Below are 20509 nucleotides of genomic sequence, written 5' to 3' on the forward strand. Positions count from 1 at the left end.
AGTGACCTAAAAATGGGTGTGGCATGTAGAACTAATCAAGGTGCAGCTACATACCAAGTTTCAAAGTTGTAGGTGGAAGCACTTTGATTTTAGAGCCAATGTTAAGGTTTTAGCATGACGCCTACGGCGGACGGCAGACGACGAGCTGGCTATGACAATACCTCGGGTTTTCTCCGAAAACAGCCGAGCTAAAAATTAATAAGTAAGTGTAGTCAAGTTATCAATATTATATCAACTTAGGTTCAAGCCACAGAGCTGCATAGGGAAACTAACTAAATGTTATATTTTATCCCCCCCAAAAAATAAAAAATTAACATTTAATTGAACATTTTTTGGACAGAATTTTGGAAATGTGTAGTTTTTCTCTATTGGGAAAGTGCTGTTTTCCAGTACTTTATAAAGAATGAAACAAATCGCTGACTATAGCGTACCAGACTGGGCTTTCTTTTGGCCCTTGCAGCTCTCACATCCTCTGGGGTTTGCAGTGATGCGAGAAACTCCTGTAACATATGATCAATTTGAAAAAAACAATTATCTAGCAATTATTTCTATATATTCAAACAATTTGTATACATCATTTGCGATATAAGTTTGAGCTAATTTTTTTCAAATTTGTCCTGTTTAAAATCAATTTACCAAATTATACTTCCATAATAAGTAAATAATTTTAGCGAGGCAAACCTAGCCACCCTAAAACTTTTATAAATAACGTATATAACTTCATACACTGGAAAGCCACAAAGAAATATTACTGTAAAATCATTATAATTCTTGGGATGTGAACTTTTAGTTGCTTTCGAGGGTTGACCAATCCACGAATGTTGTGCCAACCAATGTACATGATTTTACAGTATTTTTTTAGAGGTCAGTGACCTTGACCTTTGACCTTGTGACCCCAAAATGGGTGTGGCGTGTAGAACTCATCAAGGTGCATCTACATATGAAGTTTCAAAGTTGTAGGTGGAAGCTCTTTTATTTTAGAGCCAATGCTAAAGTTTTAGCACGACGCGGACAGCGGACGTCAGATGACACGCCAAGCTGGCTATGACAATACCTCGGGTTTTGTCCGAAAACGCCGAGCTAAAAATGGGAATGTATCTAACGTTGGGGTTTAGAAACATACCTAAGTCTCACACTTGGGAATGTATCACACGTTGGGGTTAAGGAGAATACCACAGTCTCAAACTTAGGAATTTATCGCACTATGAGGAATATACCTCAAAATTAAACTTCGGAATGTATCAAACGTTGAGGAATGTAACCTGGGTTTTAAACTTGGGAATGTATCACACGTTGAGGAACATACCTTGGTCTTAAACTTGGGAATGTATCACACATCATGGTTAAGCAACATACCACGGTCTCAAACTTGGGAATGTATTGAACGTTGGAGGTTTGAAACATACCTCGATCTCAAACTTGGGAATGTATCACGCATTGGGGTTGAGGAACATACCTTGGTCTCAAACTTGGGAAAGCATCCAATGTTGAGGAACATACCTTGGTCTCAAACTTGGGAATGCATCCAATGTTGAGGAACATACCTTGGTCTCAAATTTGGGAATGTATCGAATTTTGATTAACATACCTTAGTCTAAAACTTGGGAATGTATCACACATTGGGGTTGAGGAACATACCTTGGTCTCAAACTTGGGAATGTATCAAATGTTGAGGAACATACCTTGGTCTCCAACTTGGGAATGTATCGAATGTTGAGGAACATACCTCGATCTCAAACTTGGGAATTTATCAAATTTTGAGGAACATACCTTGGTCTCCAACTTGGGAATGTATCGAATGTTGAGGAACATACCTTGGTCTCAAACTTGGGAATGTATCAAATCTTGAGGAACATACCTTGGTCTCAAACTTGGGAATGTATCGAATGTTGAGGAAAATACCTTGGTCTCCAACTTGGGAATGTATCGAATGTTGAGGAACATACCTTGGTCTCAAACTTGGGAATGTATCAAATGTTGAGGAACATACCTTGGTCTCCAACTTGGAAATGTATCGAATGTTGAGGAACATACCTTAGTCTCAAACTTGGGAATGTATCTCACATTGGGGTTGTGGTTGAGGAACATACCTTGGTCTCAAACTTGGGAATGTATCACACATTGGGGTTGAGGAACATACCTCGGTCTCAAACTTGGGAATGTATCTCACATTGGGGTTGTGGTTGAGGAACATACTTAAACTTAGGAATGTATCACACATTGGGGTTGAGGAACATACCTTGGTCTCAAACTTGGGAATGTATCTCACATTGGGGTTGTGGTTGAGGAACATACTTAAACTTAGGAATGTATCACACATTGGGGTTGAGGAACATACCTCGGTCTCAAACTTGGGAATGTATCTCACATTGGGGTAGTGGTTGAGGAACATACTTTAACTTAGGAATGTATCACACATTGGGGTTGAGGAACATACCTCGGTCTCAAACTTGGGAATGTATCTCACATTGGGGTTGAGTAACATACCTCAGTCTCAAACTTGGGAATGTATCTCACATTCGGGTTGAGGAACTTGCTGGGCGTGTCTATGTCCACTTTCTTTCCATCTTGCCTCTTCAGTTCCTAAAATTGCAGAAAAGAAGTACTTCTACAGTTGCAGTGGTTTTTTTTGTCAGATTGGAAAAAGTACTGGTACCAAGCAAATAAGGCAAAATTGATTGAAAGTTTCAGTGCACATTTTATTTGTTCACATGCAAACAATGTGCTTTTGAAACAAAAGTACAGTTTATTCCGCTTAATTGAAAAGCCTATTTGTCACGTCCGAATATGCAATTATCTGGAGTATTCAATTATACAGAATCAGTTATATTTCCAATGTTTTCAATGTTTATCATATACATGTGTGTATGTTATCGTGTTTTTAACCAATTTCAAAGCTATATTGTTAAATACATTGCTAAATAAACTTGTTTTATTCAATAAACGCATAGAAAAGCGCCGATAGTTGTTTTTATTCATTATACGGTGCATTGAAAATAATCCACTCGTACTATTCACTAACTCAAGCAAGACACGTCAACAGTTCTTTTCTAATCGGCAACAAACTCTTTAATTCTTTCCAATTGGCAACAAACTGTTAAAGTGTGTTACTCGACAGTTTGCATTCGAAAGTTTGTGCCTGACTGCACACTGTGATTGGCGTCAGTTTTAACCGGAGACTCCAGTGTTGGCATTGTACTTGGCCCGCATACTACACCTGTTAGTCACGTGACGCTTGACAGACGCTGCATACATGCATGGTGTGAAATGAAAACAAAGGCAGTCAATGGAGCGTGTTTGTCAAAATCGTCGATACGATGCATATCCTTGGAGATTTATGAGATAATACCCTGGATTATAGTGTGCAATCGATAATTGGATATTTAATTAACCGGAATACGCCATATTTCAGATTAGGCGATGTTTAACAATGGGAAGAGATGCAAATGGTTTGGTGTTTTCAATTTCTATTCAATGAACCGGATTATCCAATATTCAATTAAGTGGAATCTACTGCAAGACATTTTTTTCCTTTTGGGAATTTTTCAGACAGCAATTGTGATTTATGTAATTTTTCTTCAGTAAGGAAAGTGCCCTCAACAAGTACTTGATACGGAAGGGAAAAAATTATTGAGTTGAGTTTAACCTTGACACTGCAATTTCTGTGAAAATACCCTTTAAAACAAGACTATTGTCAAGCAATATATGTCCCCTACCGGCTCCATCATTGTCAGAAATTCCACCAATGTCAGAATTGTTTTTCTTTTTTATATATTTGTTGCCATAGCAACCAAAATTTTTGACGTAAGAAAAAAATGAAATGATGTGCATAATGTCCATATTGGCATCTATCCATATTTCAAGTTTCATGAAAAAATATGAAGAACTTTTAAAGTTATCGCAGGATCCAGAAAAAAAAACACTATTTTCAGCAGTATTTCTAGTCTATTTGTTTCCATAGCAACCAGAATTTTTGGCGTAGGAACGAAATGAAATGACGTGCATAACGTCCATATTGGCATCTATCCATGTTTCTAGTTTCATGAAAAAATATGAAGAACTTTTAAAGTTATCGCATGATCCAGAAACAAGAGGGCCATGATGGCCCTGAATCGCTCATCTGATTAACCAAATACAATCCCAACCCAGATTTCATCAAGATAAACATTCTGACCAAATTTCATAAAGATAAGATGAAAACTGTGACCTGTATTGTCTACACAAGGTTTTTCTATTATTTGACCTAGGGACCTAGTTTTTTACCCCAGGTGACCCAAATACAATCCCAACCCAGATTTCATCAAGATAAACATTCTGATCAAATTTTATAAAGATTGGATGAAAACTGTGACCTCTATTGTCTACACAAGGTTTTTCTATTATTTGACCTAGTGACCTAGTTTTTTACCCCAGATGACCCAAATACAATCCCAAACAGATTTCATCAAGATAAACATTCTGACCAAATTTCATAAAGATTGGATGAAAACTGTGGCCTCTATTGTCTATACAAGGTTTTTCTATTATTTGACCTAGTGACCTAGTTTTTGACCTAGTGACCTTGTTTTTGACCCCAGATAACCCAAATACAATCCCAACCCAGATTTTGTCAAGATTAACATTCTGACCAAATTTCATAAAGATTGGATGAAAACTGTGACCTCTACTTGTCTACATAAACAAATTGTTGACGGTTTTTCTATTATTTGACCTAATGACCTAGTTTTTGACCTCAGATGACCCAAATACAATCCAAACCCAGATTTCATCAAGATAAACATACTGCCCAAATTTCATAAAGATTGGATGAAAACTGCGTCCTCTATTGTTTAAACAAGGTTTTTCTATTTTGTGACCTAGTTTTTGACCTAGTGACCTAGTATTTGACCCCAGATGACCCAAATACAATCCCAACCCAGATTTCATCAAGATAAACATTCTGACCAAATTTCATAAAGATTGGATGAAAACTGTGACCTCTACTGTCTACACAAACAAATTGTTGACGGTTTTTCTATTATTTGACCTTATGACCTAGTTTTTGACCTCAGATGACCCAAATAAAATCCCAACCCAGATTTTATCAAGATCAACATTCTGACCAAATTTCATAAAGATTGGATAAAAACTGCGACCTCTATTGTTTAAACAAGGTTTTTTCTATTATTTGACCTAGTTTTTGAACTAGTGACCAAGTTTTTGACCCCAGATGACCCAAATACAATCCCAACCCAGATTTAATCAAGATAAACATTCTGACCAAATTTCATAAAGATTGGATAAAAACTGTGACCTCTACTGTCTACACGAGGTTTTTCTACTATTTGACCTAGTTTTTGACCTAGTTACCTAGTTTTTGTCAAGAGATGTCTAATTGGGTACAGACCGGGTTTCGTTAAATGTTCGAATTGCGAACACTTTCATTGAAACAAAGAGACAAATATAGAAAACCAGTCCGGATTAAAATGGCGGATGTTTTCAACAAAATTTTACTAGATTTTCGCATTTTCGTAATTTAAATTTTTCTTGAGCCAAATTCTCAATATTTTCGCAAATGGCGAACGACAGCATTGCGAACGTGTTATTATTGGAATAAATGCTCACTATTACAGGGCTCGCGCTGTCGTTCGCCATTTGCGAAAATATAGCGAATTTGGCTCAAGAAAAATATAATTTGCGAATATGCTAAAATCTTGTTAAATTTAATTGAAAACATCGCCATTTTAATCCAGATTGTTTTTTTTTTAAACTATTTTTCTCTTTAATTCCATTAACGTTTTGAAGTGCATATGGTAGCTGGCCAATCAACATTGAGTTCGCTATCGGTTAATATTGGGTCATTCATGTGCAGATAATGGAATACACAGTTGATATTGTCATCTGCCTACAATATAACGGCTGATGGCAAAAGTGGTGGTGGTGGTGGTGGTGGTGGTGGTGGAGGAGGAGGAGGAGGAGGAGGAGGAGGAGGAGGAGGAGGAGGAGAAGGAGGAGGAGGAGAAGGAGGAGGAGGAGTAGTAGCAGTAGCAGCAGCATTACAATACCAATACTTAAGAATGATCAAATGGGAAAAGGTAACCTAGCACTGGCAGTAAATATGGGGCTCATTTACACAGGCTTTTTTTACACTTTTTGGGAAGATAACCCATGGCTTTGGAATTGGGAATTTTATCGGCATTTTCATGAAATTGGGAAAATTAATTCATCAGCCTTTTTTTTCCACACGAAAAGTCCACTAATTAGAGAAATACTAAATTTGATATAGAACTTTATTGTCATTAAAATTAAAAGAACAAAATCATAATAAACTTTGTAAGATGTAATTGAATTAAAATTGAGATAAAATACACATACGACACTTCTTTCTAAAAAAAAAAAAAAAAAAAAATTTTTTTTTTTTTTGGAAATTGGGAATTTTTTGCCACATTTTGGGAAAAAAGTATACTTTTTGGGATTGGGAACATAGCCGAATTTCGGCTATAAAATCGGGCCAAAAAAAACCCTGATTTACAGGTCAGATTTGGAATCTCTGCTGTAAAATGAGATTTTAAATGAATTAAAGGGAGGCAAATGCTGTAATAAAAAGAACATGCATAAACGGTAGTTGTTTCCCTTGTTTGAACCATGCTAAATCCTTAAAATGCATATTTCCAGTAACTGTGACCTTCACCTGTGACCTAGTGACCTCAAAATCAATAGGGGTCATCTGCGAGTCATGATCAATGTACCTATGAAGTTTCATGATCCTAGCCTATGAAGTTTCATGATCCTAGCCTCAAGCGTTTTTGAGTTATCATCCGGAAACCACCTGGTGGACGGACCGACCGACCGACCGACCGACCGACATGAGCAAAGCAATATACCCCCTCTTCTTCGAAGGGGGGCATAAAAATAAAATCCCTACCTAGTTACCCACCCAATTTAACCTGGGTCTTGTTATGCCAAACAAACATATTTTTAAGGATGGCCTAAGTCTTAAATGTGTTATTGGTTTGTTTAGTTTTTTGAGCAAAATTGTGTTATTACCTTGTAAGTATCACATTCATGCATTTTAAATACAGAGTAGTTTATGTGCATGTACTTAAAGGACATATTTAATCACATTTCTTAAATGTTTGTTATGCATTTATTTAAAAATTGTTCCTATATAATTTCATTTCAATTTTTTCCTTTTTTAAAATGTCATCTTGTCAATTTTTTTTATTGGATTTTGAAACATTTTGTTAATCTCACAAATACAAATTACACAACCACAGATTTATTTGAAACATATTGCTAGTGGTGGGGCTAGATGGTGAGAAGGTTTAGTGAGGATTGAAAACCCCAAGAACTACTTGAGCCCTTGCTAGTGGTGGGGCTAGATGGTGAGAGGGTTTAGTGAGGATTGAAAACCCCAAGAACTACTTGAGCCCTTGCTAGTGGTGGGGCTAGATGGTGAGAGGGTTTAGTGAGGATTGAAAACCCCAAGAACTACTTGAGCCCTTGCTAGTGGTGGGGCTAGATGGTGAGAGGGTTTAGTGAGGATTGAAAACCCCAAGAACTACTTGAGCCCTTGCTAGTGGTGGGGCTAGATGGTGAGAGGGTTTAGTGAGGATTGAAAGCCCCAAGAACTACTTGAGCCCCAATCTGGGAAAACTGGGCTTAATGCATGTGCAGAAAAGTGTCAGCCCAGATTTACTTGTGCAGTCTGCACATCCTAGTCTAGGACAATGATTTCCGCCTAAGACTGGATTTTTGTTCAGAAGAGACCGCCTTTAAATGAGAGAAACAAGAGCTGTCTCCATAGAATGACATATGCCCCCCAAAAAGGCTTTGATTGAAGTTATGAGCATTTTTCAAAACCTAAACGCAGATTTCGAAACCTAAACGCTGACCCTAAATTCAAGGTCAAGGTCACAGGGGTCAAAATTTGTGTGCGTATGGAAAGGCCTTGTCCATATACACATGCAGACCAAATATGAAGGTTACATCTGAAGCGACATAGAAGTAATGAGCATTTTTTGAAACCTAAACGCAAAAGTGTGACGGAAAGACAGACAGACAGTGCGATCACTATATGCCCTCTTTCGGGGGCATAAAAAACGGAAAAGTGTTGTCCCTGATTAGCCTATGCAAACTGCGCACACTACTTTGTGCGTAAACTTTATGCTTTAAGCCCATTATTCCCAGAACGCGCTAACTTTTTCTTACCTTCACCCTAGATTGCACCGGCGTTGAGGTGGCCAGCCCCAGGTTCTCTTTCTGACTACTGCCGTTCTTTGCCGTCCAGTCATTCTTTGCCACCCAGTCGTCATATCTCCAGTTGTGCTTCCTGGCCGGCATCTCCTTCAGCTTGTCTTTAGCAGCTGCAATAAAATAAAATTAAGAGATTGTGGTGTTTTATCTCAATTTTGGGCAAGTGTTTCAAAATTGTTTCCAGTATTTGATTTACTTTGGTTCATATTATATATAGATCTGGATACTGAACTGAATTTAATTTTATATTAAAACAAGAGCTGTCTTCATCGGAAGACATATGCCCCCAAAAAACGCTTTTTCGAAACCTAAACGCAGATTTTGAAACCTAAACGTGGACCCTAAGTTCAAGGTCAAGGGGGTCAAAATTTGTGTGCGTATGGAAAGGCCTTGTCCATATACACATGCATACCAAATATGAAGGTTACATCTGAAGCGACAAAGAAGTTATGAGCATTTTACGAAACCTAAGCGCAAAAGTGCGCCAGACAGACGGATGGACAGACAGACAGATAGTGCGATCATTATATGCCCTACTTCAGGGGCATAAAATTATTATGGGAACCATTATTTGGGAATTTTCAGCTGTCATTTGGGGGATGGGGAAGAATTTTGGCTCCAAATTCGACAGTTAAAAAAAAGCTGGTTCAGCATACTCACACTGCTTAGTTAGGACAGGGGTACCGGTAAGAGGGGGGTTCTTGTCCCATCTCCTTTTCACTGTCAACGAAACAATAACATGTTCCCATATTAAATGCTAACAACACCAGTAGTCAAAATAATCTTATAATTACTTATATCCTACACAAATCTCAGATAATATATTGAAAATTATAAAAAAAAAATATTTTTTTTTGGAAAATGTTTATTTTATTGTAATTTTCTAAAATAACACTTTCATATAAATAAATAAGGATTTATGGACCTGACTGTCAACAAGTTTACTGTCAGCAACAAAAGCATGGTCTTTAAGTGAAACTTTGCAACGAAAAATTCAGATCACAATTTCTCCCTTTCCCCAAAGTTCCTTAAATAACAAACAGCAGTAGAATACACCTCCGCCGCACTTTGGAAAACAGAGCTTAATGTATATCCATAAGGTTTTGTCACAGATTAGCTAATCTAACACTGTGTGCCTAGAGTGGATTTTCATTAAGAAAGAGACTCCATATAAATCTTAAATTCCAAACAAGAGCTCTGTTTGTGAAACACAATGCCCCATACTGTGCTTTAAAGCCGCATGGCAGCTATTTTAGAAACAAGGTAATATTTTGAATGTAAAGGTCACGGTGACCTTGACCTTTGACCTAGAGACCTCAAACCATGTTTGATTGTAGATCTCAATGAGATGCATGCCCATGTGAAGTTTAAAGAACATAGACAAAATAGTTTTTTATTTTATGAGCAAGGTTAAAAGTTTTGGGACAGACACACAAATACCATCACAGACAGACAGACAGACAGACAGGCCAAAAACAATATATCCATTGATCATTCGATCTGGGGGCATAAAAATTTAACATGCATCCAAAAAGCCCTGTTTTCTCAGAGTGCAGCTTACTTACATCTCTCAAAAGGGGGAGTTTCTGCAGGTGCAACATGTTTGGTTGCAGGAAGAAGATTTTTATTCAAAGCTTTACCATCTTTAGTATTCACCACTGGTGCTTCAGCAATGTCAGTATTCCTAGGCACATCATTGACATTAATATCCCTGTTATTTGCGACAGAAGTCGAGGCCGGTTTTACTTCCCGGTCCTTTGCAGTAGTCTTCAATTCTGTTTCAACAACTGGAATGACTGGCTGGTAATTTTCCTGAGATTCAAGTTGCAGTAGCATGGCATCTGAGTCGTTGTTCTCCATGAAATCCCCATCTGTCTGAGAAAATCCGTGATCGCCTACCGCTGAAACCTTCTCATTATTTCCCTGCTTAAGTTTAGCACCAATATTTTTCTCTCCTTTACGCTCCGCAACTTTGTTAGTTCCACCAGAATTTGATTCTGCATCAGTTATTTTCCCGTTACTTTTGTTCACATGGGCTCCATCAGCTTCTTTTGAGTCTACTATGTTTTGTTGGCCAATCTCAGATGGGTTGGCTTCCCTAACAGAAACCCTACCAGATCTATTTTCCAAAACTGAGCCATTTTGGTTTTCCACCGTGGGTACCTGAGACATCAGGTTGTCATTGGAGACAATTTCAATCAAGTACTTGTCCTCTGGAACTTTTTTACCCTGTCGAGCACAGGACAAAATCCAACTGGAAATACATTTTTAAGAAATAATTGTTGATTTAGTAGTACATCAGTTTATAAACATATTTGTTGCTTTTGAGTTTCCATGCACTATTTAATAACTTTTTGTGGGCATTAAAATGAGTGACTAGTTTTTAAATATGTGCATCAGAAAGATTTAAAAGCCAATAATTTCATTTCTAATTGTAACATGACCAATCAACATGTAAAGAACTCACAGTGCAGCATATTTTGTAACATTAGATTTTGAAATTGATTTAGAAGCTGCTAATTGGTGATTTTAACATTTTAATTAAAAACAAGGGACAAAATTGTCACAAAACCAGGTTTTCATTGTGAAAAAAAAATCTGATAAAGGGAGAAAACTCAAACTGAACTTTTGAAATGAACAAACAAAATTAACCCCCTTTGTAAGTTTTTTTTTTTTTTAAATCTATTTTTAGTCGTGGCGACCTTGACATTGGAGATATTGACGTGATTCTTTCGTGCGACACACCGTCCCATGATGGTGAACAAATGTGCCAAATGATTTTAAAATCTCACAATGAATGACATAGTTATGGCCAGGACAAGCTCATTTATGTCCATTTTTGACCTTTGAACTCAAAGTGTGACCTTGACCTTGGAGATATCGACGTAATTATTTCGCGCGACACACCGTCCAATGATGGTGAACAAATGTGCCAAATGATTTTAAAATCTGACAATGAACGACATAGTTATGGCCCGGACAAGCTTGTTCCGCCCGCCCGCCAGCCAGCCAGCCAGCCAGCCCGCCCGCATTCGCCAATCTAATAACCAGTTTTTTCCTTCGGAAAACCTGGTTAAAAACCTGGTTAAAAATTGACAATAGAACACTTAAGGGTGGGTCATTAATTTTGAGATACACTTTCAGACAATATGATTATTATTACTGGTAAACCAATTCTAGAAATTATGACATTAATTAACAATAAAAATCTGCACAATTTTCCACAAACACATACATTATATGCTTTTATCAGGGGCAACACTTTCTACCCTAAATGGATTTTTGTTAAGAACAGACTTTCTTAAAATGAAAAATTCCATAAAGTTGGAAGTGTCATCCCTGATTTGCCTGCACAGACTGCACAGGCTTATCTTGGATGACACCTAATGTACGAGCATTAAGCCCAATTTTCATATCTCTCTCTACTCACAGTTTGGAAAGGGCTGGTATTCCCCATTTCTTCGCAGCCTCGTATTTTGAGCCTTCAGCCACATTTACCACAAGGTGGGTACTGGGTAACAGGTTGTTCTTTGCAGTGCGCACAAAATAATCCTGGCATCTGAAATACAAATAGTCATTGCCAGGAATGTTGAGAAAATAAATCAAATGTTTTGAAAAAAGATTCTATAAAATAAGCTACACACGTTACCTGCATTACAACTCCTCATAAAAGATCATTTATGTGATAATTCTAAGTAATGTTTTTATATTTGCAGTCAATAAAACTGCTCTCTGTATGGCAATGGCAAAGCGTTCAAAACGGCGGACAGTGTTATTGATTCAAGAAAAGATGTTTATCCAATAGTCAAAAAGACCAAAAGTACCCGTAAATAAACAAAACCCATACAATAAAGAGACATAAGAAAAAGAATTCCACAAACAAACTTTGAAAACTTCATATAAACAATACTAGGTGAATAATAAAGGGTAACAGTGGCTGAGATTTTCAATTTGAGGTACAAAACAAGTTGAAAACCATGGAATATGATAATCATTTGAGGCATGCAAAAGCAGTTATAAGCAGGTAGTTATTTCTATTCACGCAATTATCAAAATGTGATATTTGAAGATAAGTTTGCCCAATTGGTGCAAAAAAGTACCATGTGACATTGAAACAAGAGTACCGCATAACGGGTGCCACGCTCGGCTGCAGGTGCAGTTTTGAATAAATGAAAGCCTGACAGAATTTTTTTTTTTAGAAGTCACAGTGACCTTGACCTTTGACCTAGTAACCCAAAATTGGGTGTGGCATGTAGAACTCATCAAGGTGCAGCTACATATGAAGTTTCAAAGTTGTAGGTTGAAGCACTTTGATTTTAGAGCCAATGTTCAAAACCTTGACAAAATGTTAAGGTTTTAGTACAACGCGGACAACACATAGGACAAGACGAGCTGGCTATAACAATACCTCGGGTTTTCTCCGAAAACAGCCGAGCTGGCGCATGATATCTTTTTGCACCAATCAGACAATTGACTGCATTAATTCTGATCATTTAACCCAATGGGACCTAAAAATACCCAATGGAAGGTTTAAAAAAAAACACTTTTTTTTATTTCAACATTTTTTGCATATCCCATCCAGCCATATAAGTTCAACCTTAGTAAAAATAATACTGAAAACACTTGTATTCTCAATTTGAAGCATTTTTTAGCAAAACAGCAACAACACTAACTTCCAAATTTAAGTCAGAACGCCTCAAATTTTCAAAATCCAAAGGGACCTAGTCCCATTCCCAAAATGGTGGAAAACAGTGTTTTTTTTTACACCTATAGGGGAATGGTGGCGGGGCCCATCCAAAGGGGAAAAACGCGTTGTTTTGTTGGAAAAGGGGAAAATTAAAAATTCCCTCTTTTGTATGTAATGATATTTATTATATGAATACACATGTATGTATGAATGTAATATTCACAGCGGAATGTCCCTGTCCTATTTCTTAAATACATATCAATGATTTTTTCAACATTAGTTTCAGACAGTTCAGCCCTAATGCACAGTCTCAGTTTTCCTAGCCGATTTGAGTCTATTAAATTGGGATTTTTTTTAATCGATGAAATGGCAAATTTGAAATTTTTTTATCAATAAAATGGACCATATTGGAATGTTTTTATCAACAAATATTGACACATTATATATAAATCAGGCCGTTTTCTGGCCATTTTGGGAAAACAAGAGGGCCTGAAAGGCACAAAGTCGCTCACCTGAGATAACAAGATATTATTGGGACAAATCTTCTTACCAAGTTTCATTAAGATCGGAAAATAAATGTGGCCTCTAGAGTGTTAACAAGGTTTTACTATAGTCATATAAGGAAAATGCCCTGCCCCCTGGCGGCCATATTTTTCAACCAACTGGCATCATTTTTTAACTCGTCCAAGATATTATTGGGATAAATCTTCTGACCAAGTTTCATGAAGATTGGACAATAAATGTGGCCTCTAGAGTGTTAACAAGATTTTATTATAGCCATATATAGCCATGTAAGGAAAAATGCTCCGCCCAATGGAGCCATGTTTTTCAAGCAAAGGTAACCATTTTTTAAATCACCCAAGATATCATTTAGACAAATCTTCTGAGCAAATTTCATGAAGATCGGAAAATAAATGTGGCCTCTAGAGTGTTAATAAGGTTTTACTATAGCCATATAAGGAAAAATGCCACGCCCCCTGGCAGCCATGTTTTTCAACCAACCGGCATCATTTTCGAACTCGTCCAAGATATTATTGGGATGAATCTTCTGACCAAGTTTCATGAAGATTAGACAATAAATGTGGCCTCTAGAGTGTTAACAAGATTTTACTTCAGCCATATATAGCCAATAAGGAAAAATGCCCCGCCCCTTGGCAGCCATGTTTTTCAAGCAAAGGTTACCATTTTAACTCATTCAAGATTTCATTGAGACAAATCTTCTGAGCAAATTTCATGAAGATCGGAAAATAAATGTAGCCTTTAGAGTGTTAACAAGGTTTTACTATAGCCATATAAGGAAAAATGTCCCAACCCTGGAGGCCATGTTTTTCAACCAACCGGCATCATTTTTGAACGCGTCCAAGATATTATTGGGTTGAATCTTTTGACCAAGTTTCATGAAGATCGGACAATTAATTTGGCCTCAACAGAGTTAACAAGATTTTACTACAGCCATATATAGCCATATAAGGAAAAATGCTCCACCCCTTGGCAGCCATGTTTTTCAAGCAAACGTTACCATTTTTGAACTCATCTAAGATATCATTGAGACCAATCTTCTGACCAAATTTCATGAAGATAGGACAATAAATGTGGCCTCTAGAGTGTTAACAAGGTTTTTCTTTAGCCATATTAGGAAAAATGCCCCGCCCCCTGGCTGCCATGTTTTTCAACCAACTGACATCATTTTCACACTCGTCCAAAATATCATTGGGATGAATCTTCTGACCAAGTTTCATGAAGATCAGACAATAAATGTGGTCTCTAGAGTGTTAACAAGATATTGCTATAGCCATATATAGCCATTTAAGGAAAAATGCCCCGCTCCTTGGCAACCATGTTTTTCAAGCAAACGTAACCATTTTCGAACTCATCCAAGATATCATTGAAACCAATCTTCTGACCAAATTTCATGAAGATTGGACAATAAATGTGGCCTCTAGAGAGTAAACAAGGCATATGTTGACGTCGCACAACGCACAAGGGACGACGGACAAAAGGCGATCACAAAAGCTCACCATGAGCACGTTGTGCTCAGGTGAGCTAAAAATGCAATTCATGTGAAAAGTCCACTGAATTGGGAAAAACTAATTGAATATAACTCTTAACAAGACTATTGCCAAGCAATAAAAGTCCCCTACCGGCTCCTCCATTGTCAGAAATTTCACCATTGTCAGAATATTTTTATTATTTGTTTCCATAGCAACCACAAATTTTGAGGTAGAAACAAAATGAAATGACGTGCATAATGGCCATATTTCCATCTATCCATGTTCCAAGTTTCATGAAAAAATATTAAGAACTTTTAAAGTTATTGCAGGATCCAGAAAAAAACACCATTTTCAGCACTATTTCTAGTCTATTTGTTGCCATAGCAACCACAATTTTTGACGTAGAAACAAAATAAAATGACCTGCATAATGTCCATATTGCCATCTATCCATGTTCCAAGTTTCATGAACAAATATTAAGAACTTACAAAGTAATCGCAGAATCCAGAAAAAAAACACCATTTTCAGCACTATTTCTAGTCTATTTGTTGCCATAGCAACCACAATTTTTGACATAGGAAAAAAATGAAATGACCTGCATAATGTCCATATTGCCAATTATCCATGTTTCAAGTTTCATGAAAAAAAATATTAAGAACTTTTAAAGTTATCGCAGGATCCAGAAAAAACACCATTTTCAGCACTATTACTAGTCTATTTGTTGCCATAGCAACCAGAATTTTTGACGTAGGAACAAAATGAAATGACCTGCGTAATGTCCATATTGCCATCTATCCATGTTCCAAGTTTCATGAAAAAATATTCAGTACTGTTAAAGTAATCGCAGGATCCAGAAAAAAACACACCATTTTCAGCACTATTTCTAGTCTATTTGTTGCCATAGCAACCAGAATTTTTGACGTAGGAACAAAATGAAATGAGGTGCATAATGTCCATATTGCCACCTATCCATGTTCCACGTTTCATGAAAAAATATTTAGAACTTTAAAGTTATCGCAGGATCCAGAAAAGTGTGACGGACGGACGGAGACAAAACCATAAGTCCCCTCCGGTGAAGGGACTAATAATAATTCAAAATTATATTAATTATAGTTATATACTTTGTTAGTTGTTTATGAAATAAATTTGAGATATATTTATCATTAGACAGTTCTCTTTAAAAAAAAAATATATTCTTTTTTTTTCTTCTGGAGGAGATTTTTTCTACAATATTGGGGACGAATATATACTCTTTTTTGAGGAGAATGGGGCCAATATCGGCCCCAAAATTTCTATAAAAAAACACTGGAAAAGAACACTGGAATACCTCTGACCCTGCAGTACTTACGTAGCTCCCAGCACCTCTGCTATGCTTATAAGAATGTCCCTCTCTGTGCCACTGTAACCACTACAAAGTAAGTAGTTCAGTTAAAAATATTCCTGCATTTCGTTTACGTGTAATGTAATATGTTTGGAAATTGATAAAATATCAGATAGATATAGATAGATTTACACAATTACAAAATAAGTAGTTCAGTATTTTTTTTAATATACCTGCATTTTGTTAACGTGTAATGCAATATGTTAAGACATAAACAAGACTATTGTCAAGCAATATAAGTCCCCTACCAGCTCCTCCATTGTCAGAAATTCCAGATTTTTATATATATATATATATATATATATGTTGCCATAGCACACACAGGATCCAGAAAACAACAATTTTCAGCAGTATTTCTAGCCTATGTGTTGCCATAGCAAACATAATTTTTGATGTAGGAACAAAATGAAATAATGTGCATAATGTCCATATTGCCATCTATCCATGTTCCAAGTTTCATGAAAAAATATTAAGAACTTTAAAAGTTATCGCAGGATCCAGAAAACCACCATTTTCAGCAGTATTTTTAGTCTATTTGTTGCCATAGCAACCAGAATTTTTGACGTAGGAACGAAATGAAATTACATGCAAAATGTCCATATTGCCATCTATCCATGTTCCAAGTTTCATGAAAAAATATGAAAAATAAAGAACTTTTAAAATTATCGCAGGATCCAGAAAAGTGTGACGGATAGACTGACAGACAGACTGACATACAGACTGACGGAATGCAAACCATAAGTCCCCTCCGGTGAAACCGGTACGGGACTAATAAACAAGAGCACTGCATAACGGGTGCCAGGGCTAGGCTGCGGGTGCAGTTTTAAATAAATAAAAGCTTGTCAGAATATTTTTTTTAGAGGTCACAGTGACATTGACCTTTGACCTAGTGACCCAAAAATGGGTGTGGCGTGTAGAACTCATCAAGGTGCATCTACATATGAACTTTCAATGTTGTAGGGGGAAGCACTTTGATGTTAGAGCCAATGTTAAGTTTTTAGCACAGCGGACCCCGGACGAAGAGCTGGCTATGACAATACCTCGGGTTTTCAACGAAAACAGCCCAGCTTAAAATCAGATAGATGCAGATAGATTTACAAAATTATTTTCAACTGTATCACATAAAACAACAAGGGCTGTTTGTAAAACATGCATGCCCCCCATATGGGCTGTCCATTGTACTGGCAGCCATTGTGTGAATACGACTTTTGTCACTGTGACCTTGAACTTTGACCTAGTGACCTGAAAATCAATAGGGGTCATCTGCAAGTCACGATCAATGTACCTATGAAGTGTCATGATCCTAGGCAAAAGCGTTCTTGAGTTATCATCCAAAAATCATTTTACTATTTCAGGTCACTGTGACCTTGACTTTTGACCTTGTGACCTCAAAATCAATAGGGGTCATCTGCGAGTCATGATCAATCTACCTATAAAGTTTCATGATCCTAGGCATATGCGTTCTTGAATTATCAAAAAACACAAGACATGTGTTTGTTAGAAACACAATGCCCCCTACTGCATTGCTTTGAAGCCATATACTTGACCTTTGACCTTGACGGATGACCTTGACCTTTCACCACTTAAAATGTGCAGCTCCATGAGATACACATGCATGCCAAATATCAAGTTGCTATCTTCAATATTGCAAAAGTTATGGGCAATGTTAACGTTTTCGGATGGACTGACTAACAGACAGACGGACAGATTGACGGACAGTTAACAAACTATATGCCGACCTTAGCTTGCTGTCTAAGAAAGTTCCAACAAAAACCTGGAGAGGATCTACCGGTAACCTGGTCTCTCCCAAACGCAAGGCAGATACCATTGCTACTTAATGTAACAACATTATATAAGGTTACTTTTCCTTGCTATTAAGCCCATGGTGAAGTAAGAACCTTGCTGCTAACAAGGGCAACAAATTAGCAAACGCTAATCTGGGACGACATTTTAGGCACTTGCATTAAGCACCATTTTCCCAGACTCATGTATACCTGATTGAGAGTACACAGTCCTTCAGTGGAGCTCCCTCCATTACCTGATTGAGAGTACACGGTCCTTCAGTGGAGCTCCCTCCATTACCTGATTGAGAGTACACAGTTCTTCAGTGGAGCTCCCTCCAATACCTGATTGAGAGTACACAGTCCTTCAAAGGAGCTCCCTCTAATACCTGATTAAGAGTACACAGTCCTTCAGTGGAGCTCCCTCCATTACCTGATTGAGAGTACACTGTCCTTCAGTGGAGCTCCCTCCATTACCTGATTGAGAGTACACAGTCCTTCAGTGGAGCTCCCTCCATTACCTGATTGAGAGTACACAGTCCTTCAGTGGAGCTCCCTCCATTACCTGATTGAGAGTACACAGTCCTTCAGTGGAGCTCCCTCCATTACCTGATTGAGAGTACACAGTGCTTCAGTGGAGCTCCCTCCATGTTGATCTCTATTGGTGTAAACAGAGGGTTGCTGTCCACATCCAGCAAGGCATTCTGCTCCATGCACATTTGCTGTGAATAATCAAACAGATGTTTGCTGTGGACAATCAAACAAATATTTGATGTAAACACTCAAACAAATATTTGCTGTGAATAATCAAAGAAATATTTGCTTTGAATAATCAAACAAATATTTGCTTTGAACAATCAAACAATGTTTGCTGTGAATAATCAAACAAATAATTGCTGTGAACAATCAAACAAATATTTGATGTAAACAATCTAACAAATATTAGATGTAAACAATCAAACAAAGTTAGCTGCATATCCATTTTCCACTCAAATACACAGTTTGACACAGTTGTTGTCCCTTAGAAAAGAGTAACATATTTAAAGCCTTTAACAGAAGATCAAAGTTTAATAGCCTTTATTTCCATCCCTTAAATATACTGATAAGCAGCAAACAGCATAAAACCTGAGAAGACTGTTAATTACTTGGAAAATTATCTTCAAAAGTTATGTATCATCAATGGATCGATGATTTACCCATCAAAATGCATTTCCATTTTTGTTCAACAACTCCATATTTTCAATGAACATCCTTAAACATTTCAACAATCTATAAGGCTTTCTGCAAACTCTCTGCAAAGCTCCGATTGTTTACTAAACTTGTTTCCAATATTTAAACTCTGTTTTATTAGTCAGCTTGTTTCACAAGTGTGACTGTACCAGTCATTGTAAGGCTCTGGAGTCTGTTTCCTGGAACTAGAACCAGCACTTGGTGTCTATAAGGGAGATCAAAATAGATCCCTCCCTCGGTGGGGATGGAACCCATGACCTCCTGGTCACTAGGCAGACACAAAGTGTAAGCAAAATTAATCTCAAAATTGTGCCATTCACTGAATCACTTTGATCACACAAAAGACAATTAAAGGACCATGATGGCCCAATACTGCTCACCTGATTCATCTGTATCAACTAGTCAATATACTAGATTTGTTGGTTCCTGAATGCTCCCCCTGACTCAAAATTGTATTTAACTAAAGTCGCCTTGCTATGGCAAAATTCTTCTATTTTTGCTATTTTATAAGTTTTAATGAAAAAACAGTTGTGGCCAAATATAATTTTCTTTAGCAAAATAGGTCAATTTGTAGCCATTGGCCAATTTGGCGAATGGCAGAGTAAGCCCTGTCTGTTATGTGCCAATCAATCCAATCAGTAGCTACTCACATATTTCCATTTCATTATCCTGACATGTTGTCCATTTGACACAGATCTCTCTCTTAATGTCAAAACTGGATTCAAACTGGTCTCTCTATGTCAACACTGGACCGACACTATGCTGTGTCGTCAAAGTGAATAACACACGCTACGCCATCACTATATGAGTACAGTATGCAAAGGGAGAGATCAAAATTGACCACCATGTGAGTTTTGGTTCCAGTTTTATCCTATTAATTTGTAAGCAAGCACGGCATAAACAAAGGTCATTGTGACCTTCCAGTAAACTGTAAAGATCAACACAGGAGTTAAATAAACAAACACAGAAACAAATACAGTAGATTTCGCTTAATTGAATAGCCCATGTGTCACGTCCGAATATTCAATTATCCGGAGTATTCAATTATACGGAATCAGTTATATTTTCAAATGTTATCACTAACCGGGTGTAATCCTCCTGGAAATTGTGCTTTTCATGCATAAAAAAAAACATCATATCGACACATAAAGCATTTAAAAGTTAATATTGGAATTAAATATTGAATCCATTATAAATATAATAT

The 20509-nt window shown here is 37.1% G+C and overlaps 1 protein-coding gene across 1 annotated transcript in view; it reads right to left on the reverse strand.

Annotated features, from left to right (window-relative positions):
- Window positions 1–20509, reverse strand: part of LOC127859749 (DNA topoisomerase 2-binding protein 1-like) — a 107577-nt gene that overhangs the window by 59119 nt on the left and 27949 nt on the right. Inside the window, exons 4-11 of the mRNA XM_052397257.1 lie at window positions 18685–18797; window positions 16262–16321; window positions 11666–11794; window positions 9801–10489; window positions 8896–8955; window positions 8191–8345; window positions 2488–2583; window positions 432–500 (exon numbers count right to left, since the gene is read on the reverse strand). Coding sequence (XP_052253217.1) covers window positions 432–500; window positions 2488–2583; window positions 8191–8345; window positions 8896–8955; window positions 9801–10489; window positions 11666–11794; window positions 16262–16321; window positions 18685–18797 — 1371 coding nt within the window. The remainder of the gene's footprint in view (window positions 1–431; window positions 501–2487; window positions 2584–8190; window positions 8346–8895; window positions 8956–9800; window positions 10490–11665; window positions 11795–16261; window positions 16322–18684; window positions 18798–20509) is intronic.

Source organism: Dreissena polymorpha, chromosome 15, assembly GCF_020536995.1.
Source record: "Dreissena polymorpha isolate Duluth1 chromosome 15, UMN_Dpol_1.0, whole genome shotgun sequence".
NCBI classification, from domain to species: domain Eukaryota; kingdom Metazoa; phylum Mollusca; class Bivalvia; order Myida; family Dreissenidae; genus Dreissena; species Dreissena polymorpha.